The 9,915-nt window shown below is 38.8% G+C and overlaps 1 protein-coding gene across 1 annotated transcript; it reads right to left on the reverse strand.

Moving 5' to 3' along the window:
* Positions 1 to 273: 273 nt before the first annotated feature.
* Positions 274 to 3,170, reverse strand: sem1 (SEM1 26S proteasome subunit). The gene is made up of 3 exons (XM_033636322.2): positions 3,017 to 3,170; positions 2,434 to 2,527; positions 274 to 482 (listed from the first exon to the last, which is right to left on the reverse strand). The coding sequence occupies exons 1-3, from the start codon at positions 3,090 to 3,092 to the stop codon at positions 440 to 442; spliced, it is 213 nt and encodes a 70-aa protein (XP_033492213.2). The 5' UTR covers positions 3,093 to 3,170; the 3' UTR covers positions 274 to 439.
* Positions 3,171 to 9,915: the final 6,745 nt, after the last annotated feature.

Raw genomic sequence — 9,915 nt, forward strand, 5'->3', positions numbered from 1 at the left:
ACTTTCCAGTCTGTGTTCCTTGCCTTCTCTGACACAGCAAAGCAAAACAGCATGTGTAAGTTGAGCGATAGAGACAAAGAACTTCTATTCTTGCACAAAATGTACATATTCAAGCACTTTCAATGACCCATGTCTATTTATGTCTATTTTCAAAAATGTTAAAGAGCATGATTTTTTCCTCCAATGATTTCAAGGACCTGTGGTGACCCTTCTATATATGTCATCGTCTAAACATCTGCAGTATCAGTTGGTAAGTAAGAACAATCCAAAAGACCTGTTTTCTCCAAACACTTTTACTTTTCCATCAATATTTTTTTACAAAAAAAAAAGGAAACAAATTAACATCCTCTCTCCTGGGGGTGTGCTGGGTCAACCGATAATATTCAAATATAAATGTCCATATCTGATGTCATCGAACACTGAAAGGCCTCGTCAGCCGCTAAGAGGTCTCCATCTTGTAACCATGTTTTTCCAGCTCAGCTCTGCAGGGAGGAAAAGGAAAGAAAGATCAAGTCAGTAGAGATGATTACAGGTGGGTGGTTGAGGCATAAGTACCCTCTGCTATTGATTGTGAGAACCATTAAGAGATGGGAGTGAAGAAATATATAAATATTGCATAATGCGTGCAGCTATGGATTTGATGATTACATATATACATAGTATATATGGCAGCAGTGCCCTTTAACAATAATAATATCTTTATGAAACAACTTAATAGTACGGCTATAATAATTGGCCTAAATAAAACAATAGCATATTACTGTGTAAAGTGTACTCAAATAAAAACAGACCAGCCACTTATCTATCAACAGTTATTGATTATCCAGCAAATGTGAGTGTAAGCATGACAGATCTTATGATGATGATGGTAACGTTGATGTGAAATGCAAGGTGTTTGTGGCACAATTTCAGATGCAAGTGAAACATGCAGTGGCAAAGTGCAATTAACAACATAAGCTGTCAAGGAGGAGCTGCAAGATGGCAGCAACGTGAGGAAACCGGGAATATGAGCACACTTGGCTTCCTGCTATTTTCAAAATGCAAGATGCATTAACACATCTGCAGTAAGTAGCTTCCTAAGCAGGCTTTTTGGTGCTGCGAGCTCTTGACCTTCAAGCTGTACATTAGAGAAAACCTTCCTTCATCCTTAAAATATAAGCACTGGATTTCATTCCTGTTTAACAAGGAGTATACTGAATCATATATGTTTATATATACACATACATACATATATACATACATATATATATACACACACATATATATTTTTATATATACACACATATATTTTTATATATATATATACACACACACACACACACACACATATATATACATATATACACATATACATATATATGTATGTATGTGTATGTATATATACACATATATGATTTAGTATACACAGTACACACATACATGTATATATATGTATGTATATATACACATATATGATTTAGTATACACAGTACACACATACATGTATATATATATACATATACACATATACATACATATATATAAATAAATAAATATATATATATATATATATATATATATATATATATACACACACATATATACACACACACACAATAATCATGACCACAGATCATAAATACAGCTGTGTTAAGATGTTGACTGCTGTGCAGATTATTATTTTATAGCAGAAAATTTACAAAATTTATATTGACTTCCAAAAGGTAAAACTGTATTAGTATACCTTTAATTTCACTGCATATAAAATGTATAAAAGGCATGCATAAAATATAGTTTTGATGCTGGATATCAAGTACTTTGAAACACACAGGCATGAGTTTGATAAATGACAGAAATCACTTGTAACTGCTCTTGTCAAAATGTGTCCATCTGTTTAAACCAATTTCATCTGTCACATTTGATCCCATATGACCTGCAGTTGTATGTGGGCATATTTTGTTTACTCACGTGTGTTTAATTTCTTGTTAACACAGATTTAAGTAAGATATAAAGAGCAATAATTTCAAACCAGTCCACTTGGTTTTACATTAATACTATTATTATTATACTAATATTAGTAAACACATAAAACCAAAGTGGCTAATCATACAGTGAAATTTGGAAATCTTTCAAGGATCAAGGTATTATCATTTCATTACTGTAGTGCAACAAACTAGAAGAAAGGCATGCCTGTCACAAAAGGATGTACTTATTTGTGGATACCGGTTGTTGTTTGTTTCAGTTAGTATATGTCAAATAACTAATCATAAAGCTGTTTGTCTCATGTACTGAATTTTTGCAAGAGGATTTGGCCTGTGACTTGGTGCCCTATCTAAGAAGATAAACCCACTGGGCTTTGCATCTTGGTTACCTGACCTGTTGCACTACACACACTGACAGCCTATGAAGATGTGTACCTGAACATTGTGAATGTGTGAGTGTTCATTGAATTACCTGAGCTGATTTGAGAAATCATCCTCTACGTTGTCATCATCCCAGTTGTCTTCCCAAACATGAGCGTCTTCATCTTCATCCAGCCCCGTCCAATCTAGGAATTATAAAGTAGGATATCACCAGCATTAGAAACAAAAGTACTCTAGGACAATCCTCAATCAACTCTCTGACAAAACAAACGTTAAGAACATTATAGGTGCTAACGTTACTGCTTGTGAGCGTCCACTTGAGCTAACTGTTTACCTCAACGGCTAAAGCTGTGTAGCTTGTAGCGGCACGCATTAACGTTAGCAAGATGGCTAACGTACACACGCTGGCAAATACACGTTAATGTTAAGTGGTGAAGGCACAATGGCTATGACATTGAAGGACATACAGCTTCACGAGGCAACTAATTTGGTAAATTTAGCTAACTCAGCTGGCTGTTTCGCATTGGCAGCAAGTTAGCTATCTGCTAGCTAACGCTAACATGGCTAAGCTAGCTGAGTCACTGCTGCAGGGCCCAGCTGCGAAAAACAGTAACAGATATAAATAAACTGAAAACAAGAGCAACATGGCTTCAAATATTATTCACATTATTTACCCTCGGCTGGGAATTCTTCAAACTCATCATCCTCCTCCAGTAAGCCGAGGTCCACGGTCTGTTTCTTGTCTGACATGTTAGCGTTAGCTGTGCTGCCGCTGTGATGCTGCTGTTTAATGAATGGCTGTGTGACGCAGGGATGGGACGTTGGAGCTGCTCGAGCGGGTAGAGATTGCGTTGACTGCGCAGGAGAGCGCAGCAGCCACTCACGGCAAGGTAGGGTAAAGCCTTTATATGCAGCACATTTTATTACAAGTAAACTACATGTGTTTTACATTAATGTGCATGCAGCCACGGTAAATATCCCACAGTCACCACTCAGACAGCACTGACACACGCATACAGTGAGCTTCATACAGTGGTGGAGGGCATCACAGCAGTCTAACTTACTTGAAATGAATACATGACCCATTTTCTCAAATCAGCTTGGGATATAAGTAGTCTAGCTTTTGATGTATTTTTCAAAATAAAATTATTCTGAGGTTTCTGACTTGCTCGCTGCATTCCAAAGACAAAGTGTGACTCTTGTGTGAATTACAGTTCCTGTACTTGATATTTAGGACTTACAGGTATGTGTGTTTTACCTGAATGCACCTGTAAAATAATTCTGGATGACCAGTAGCCTAACTGACCACCAACAGGCTACAGTAGGGACACTGACCTTGCTTTGCCTGGGGGCCACTTCTGCAAAATGCAAGTTAATAAACAGACATTAATTATATTTACCAGTATTAATAATCTGCGATTTGACTGTTTTCAGCCTTTCAACATATGCTGCCCTCACTCATCTTTACCAAGAGGAAAATCCAGTCGCAGCAGTCCACAGTCACATCGGTTGCATGTATGCAGGGACTTTTAAATACATTTGAGGCTTAGCACAACACTCTGAAAAACAAGCTCTATGTAGTGCATTTTTTATACACTCTGGTGCCTTATTTATGATTCAAAGTACAAAAAATCCCTGGGCTACAGTTTACTCACTTGTCATAATGTAAATGTGACAATAAAATATTTGATGTGCATGAAAATATGTAAGACTTAGGCTAAATGTACCTGAGTCCACATGTTTTTGGTGTCATTGAAATTTTTATAGGTGGATGTTATATGCTGTCAATCAAATAATTTTGTAATTTCATAAAGGTAAAACTGTTTACACTGTTATCCATTATGAGTTTTATCAATAGCAATGTGCAGACTGATTCTGGATAAATTCAACATGCACTTATGTCAGTGGATTGGCTCCAAACTGTTGTTTCATTATTGTATTGTCAAACTTTAACAGCATGACACCTTAATTAAAGATGTGAGGAGCAAAAAAGCGTAAAAGACTTTCAGATGAATTTGATTTGATGTGAACTTTAAAACAAAGTTAAATAAATGGAGCAAATATTCTTTGGTATTCACTGGCTTAAAAAGTTTACGTTTTGTTTTACCTCTTGGATAAGGACAACTTAAAAAGGATGCAGACCTTCATCAGTGTATAGCGCCTAGAGCTACTGCACTGCACGTGTTTGGTTGTTTCCTTGTTTTCAGCATGGATGGTTTTCAATAGCAGCTGGTTTGACATTGAAAGGGTGGAGCAAAGCTTTGAAATTACTTGCAAATATTTGGGAAAAGCTATTTCTCTCTGCCCCTCTGAATTTCTCCCTGCATGTTTCACTCTCTCCCAGACACACACATACACACACACTCTCTCTCCCACACCACCACAAAAGCCTCTTGCAGTCCCTTTTTCCTCAAAACATATGCATGCAAGTCAGTCAAATTTCAGCAAAGATTTTTCATTTAGGAACAAATGCACATTGTAACCCATGTGGCCTGCTCAAATAATGAAGCGGCAGCCACAGCTTAGGATGTATTTTAGATAAATGAGAGCGCACATTGACCACAAAACCACTCGCACCACAATGAAAATTGCTCTGCCGCTGTCATATGTTGACAGATGGTGCAAACCTCAACTTAGGCTCTACGTACTTATTCTATTTTCAAATTATTTTGTAATCATCCTAAGCCTTTACACATGACAATGCCACAACATTCGGAAGAAAGAGGAACAAGACATGGAGAGAAAGTGCAGGAAGTAAATGCCACTGTGTTTAAATAGGCTCATTGCAGTTAGACGTAGACATGCATGCTTAAAACTGCAGCTTTTAGGCATAAAAAACATTTAAAACAGAAGATCACAAATTAGAACAAATTTAGTAACATTCCTAATGACTTTTCAATTGAAGTAATGACAGAAGAAATTAGTGTTACATGCTTATTTATGCTTATAAGGCTGGCACTAACAATTATTTTTTATCACCAATTAATCTGCATTTATTTTTTGCGGTTAATTGATCAATCGACTGATTTCTAAAATTTAAAAAAACAACTTCTTGACATAAAATATACAAAATATCTGCAACTCATGTTCACAAATATTGATAGAACGTAGAGGCCATGGAAATAACTATTGAAATTCCCCTTTAGTTCCCCTTTAACATTACTGGTTATCTGATGAGCATAGACTAATACTGGTACAGTTGTGTATGGGTACCCATAGCACCCATTTTTAGTTCAAGGGAACCCTTTGAAAATCACCATGCCAGTTTTTCCCTCGCCTAAATTTGGAGCCTTATTTAGCCCCTTTCCTGACAAGGTAGTATGACATGATTGGTACCAATAGATGCCTTAGGTTGTCTTCTTTCCCAAGCTACCAATGTCTTAGCACTACCTTAAAAAAAAGAGCGTGCCACAGCCCTAAAGACAGTAATTTCAGTCTTCAATTATTTTTGTCAGGGGGCACTGGGGGAGGATCAGCAATTGTATCAGGGGGGCCATGGCCATCCCTGGTCCCACCCCGGGCCACCGCTGTCCCTAGCTGATTATGGTGCCCACATCACTCAGTCTCAGGTGCAGGTGAAGCCCTGGGAATTGACTGCAACGTCCGCCTAGCATACCTGAGACTGCAGTTACACCGCGCCTGGCGCCTGGAGTCTCTCTGCTCAGGTAAAATAGGAGGAGGTGGAGAGGAGTGGGAGGGGGAGATACAACATGGCTACCGCAGACAGACTCCACCGCAACTTATGTCTGAGTAGCAGCATCACATTTCTGTCCTTTCACAAAGCCCTCTGGGAAAGGACAGGTCGGCAGCCGCTATAAGTACACTGAAAGAGACAGACAGGGTAGACAGAGGAAGACTCCAGGTGAAGCCTGCCCGGCCAGTCTGACGGTCTGTCCCCCCCCAGCACACATCACCCCCGCCTAGCTCTTTATCACAGGGCCTGCTCATGATATGGCCTTGAGGCAGTGCACAGTGAGAGGTAGATGGATGGAAATGGGTGGAGATTTGAAAGAGAAGTGTGTGTGTGTGTGTGTGTATGTGTGTGTGCGTGTCACTAAATAATCCAGATCACCTCTGCGAGATAACAGACAAGACCTCTTCTTCCACATGTCAGAGAAAGTGACAGAGCATATAGGAAGACAGCCGGCTGTCTGCTGTGATGTCTAGCCGTATACTTGCTGTACCTGTGGACACTTTGTCTAGACACCCCCCTCCCAACAATTACACTTTACATTGTTATTTTCCCTGCCTCAAAATGGAGGCTTCCTACAGTGCCACTCAAGACTGAGTGTGCGCATACCGTAGAAAGTTTAGTTGTGCTTGAGCTTAATTTTGCTGTCAAAGCTGTGAAGTATAAAGACAAGGAAAGGAATGGGATATTAAAGAAATGCCCTAAGACATACAAGAAAGTGATCATCGTGGATTAAGGGGACTTACCTAAGCAATTAATGAGGCAAATCCAAGAAAAAACATGTAAGCTTTGCTGCTAGGAAATCTGCAGAGAGAGTGATATGCTTCCAGGATATGTCTGTCAAGATCCTGTATTAAATTTAATCCCAGCCAGTCAGTAAGTCTACTCCATTGTGTGCTGTGTGGAAATCCAGTCTCTCTTTTTGTATAAATACTGACATCCAGTAGAGAACAGTGGATATTGATTATTTCAAACTTTGTAATACAGACAAGTCAATACCCATAGGTGTCAAATGCACACAAAAATAAAGGATCTTTTTATGTTTGTTTTGCGCTACGAAGCCATTTTTCCGGGGGTCTCATTCACTGAGATGTCTGTCATGACGAATTTAAGTTTCATATTTTCCCCCCTGTCCCTCTTGAAAAGCTCTGTCATCTTGGGCTTGAGGTACAGTTTGCCAAGAGGCTAATGGCCCTTTATGACAGTACAATCTGATGCCTGTCCCGGCTAGCCTCCAGGTAATCCTGTCCACCTCGGCGGCTTAGCCCTGCTCAGGCTTAAGTTGCATATTTTGTTTTTATCAGGACACCGCTGATAAATGCTATCAGCAAGGCAGAAATGAAATATGGGGGGTCTAGCTCCATTTTGCCTGAGCCCCTAGTTGAAATCTGGTGTTGAGGAACAATGACACCTCTATTGGTGGGGCTAGACTGCCTGTAGGGTCAAAGTAAACCAGAGATGAGGACTCCAGTCACATGACTTGGACTCGACTTGTCAAAATCAAAAAAGACTGGCAACATGGCTCGGACTTTGACACCAGTGACTCGTGACTTCATGTGGACTTGAGCCTTTTGAATTAAAAATACTTGATACCTTTCCCCAAGCCCACAGATTGAAAAGTATGTTATTAGAAAAGTGTAATTTGTTGATTTAATTTCAATTGAAATAATTAATTTCCCTTCATTTTCTGAATCAGCTAACGTTAATGCTATTAATTCCCAGCAAGACGACACTCCCAACATTCCTAAGATCCACCCAGGAAAAAATGATACCAAGGATAATTTCATTTGCAAACAATAATATATGGTGGTGACAAAAAAAAAAAATGAATTGCAGTAAGCAAAATGTGCAGGTAGTAATTTACAGATGCAGATGCAACAACTTCAAATGAACTTGTTTTAACAAATAAACACAAATTTTAAAAAAACATTAATGATTTTTGTAAATTAATTATTTATTATTAATTATTACTCTTTTGTTAAAATGGCATTACATGAAGAGCAATGAAGAGTGTGTCATGGCTTGTTTAAGATTCTAAACTTAAAGTTCAGGACTTGGGTCTTGATTTGGGACGTGTCAGTTCTGTTTTGAGACTTGAGTACAAAGACTTGAGACTTACGTGTGACTTGCAATACAAAAACTTAGTCCCGCCTCTGGCATTAACACCATATGACTCAATATTCACAATAGTTATTTGTCAATATTATTTAATACTGGTACCAACACCGAGGTGGTACAAATTCCACTCACAGGCTTTGCAATCTTTTTAGATTCTAAATTTCCTTTGCATAAATGCATGATAATCCCGCTGCTCTACACTTTCAATCACAATTACAGCAGCTGTACTTTTAGACCTCCAAAATATCATTTAATAAAATCATAAAATTACATGCTAATTTATTTCCAGTAATGTGCGCTAATAGTGTACTACCTCTGTGTCCATGGTCCAATGCCATGGACCTATACTGTACATGAAAAGCACTCACACACTCTTACCATAGGTGATAACCCCCTCTGTGAAAAGCACTCTTATTGGAAGTACCCATTATCTGCAAAGTCTATCTTCATGCTGACACAAAGTCATTAGCTTAAGCTGTCCTCTGTGTAAAATCGTTGTTAATTTCTTTGGCAATGGTGCCTGGTGAATTGACTCATATTTTCATTGACTGCTACAAATATATTACAGATAAATGAAACAGTGGAACCCACAGATATGAAATATTACACCATACATGCAGGTATATTTAAATGACTGAGCTCTGTGATGTTTTTCTAGAATTCCTCTTGAAAAATGGAATAATTGAATGGTAATTTAATTTTCTTCATTTAGGCCAAGAGGGTAAAATGATGCATGTTCTCTTTTCTTTGTACTTACTGCTAACTTAGGCCTAAAGTGCTAAAGTGCATCTATTGTGTTGCGATGTTTCCCAAGATCAGCGTCACAAAAGGGCTTTGTAAGAGATGACATATGGAGAAATTCTGGCTACCTGGGTTTCTTTTTTTTTTTCTTGCTTAAAAAAATCTTTAACCCTCTCTCAGTGTGCCAAACAAACAAACAAACATCCCCGCTTATCCAGACTTTACTTCAGTTTTTGTCTGCTTGATATTTTAAGAGGATCATTACATATTGTTTGTTGCCTCCATATATCATCGCCCATGTGTCTCCCATTTTTCTCCCTTTTCCTCTCCCCAGTCATTTTCCATTTCTCTGTCTATCTCACACAGACACAGAAACACCTCCCTCACTCTCTCTCTAGTTACAGTCATGGTATATAAAAGTGTGCATGTCCCACACAGCGGGGAGGGTTCAGTGAATGAGTGACAAGACCTGCTCTGCTCCTCTCTGACACCTGTCAGAGCCTTGTCTGTCGTCTGTGCGCAGAGATGGAAATGAGCGGGAGTGACACAACATGCCAGAGGTGACGGTGACGGCTCACCTCTCTCCGCCGGCTTCTAAATCAGTTGCACAGCTCACGGCTCGTCTGCTGCCTGGGTAATAATAATTATCTACTCCGAGGCTTTCAGATGAGCCTTATTTGCAATGCAGTGATGTCACACTCCCTCAGACATTTTAGTTGAGATGCTACGGATGTGGCGGGAGAAACATGCATGGTGAGCATCAGTCCGCACATGTTAAACTACGAATGAGTTTGATGCAAGATGCTGCAAGATATATTCATCTACATACATGCCTATAGATGCTTAAAGTCAGATTTTGTTTCCTTTGAGAGACAAAATAAGTATCTATCTCTTCCTCCTGCTAATGAAAGGCTGTCTTCTTAAGCAATAAAATGCTGAATATACTCTCACAGGTCTTTCTGTTACAGCCTGATGTGGTCTTATGGTTACTAATGTAAGCAAAATGTAGATGCTTATTATGCT

The sequence above is a fragment of the Epinephelus lanceolatus genome, chromosome 16 (assembly GCF_041903045.1).
Source record: "Epinephelus lanceolatus isolate andai-2023 chromosome 16, ASM4190304v1, whole genome shotgun sequence".
In the NCBI taxonomy this organism is placed as follows: domain Eukaryota; kingdom Metazoa; phylum Chordata; class Actinopteri; order Perciformes; family Serranidae; genus Epinephelus; species Epinephelus lanceolatus.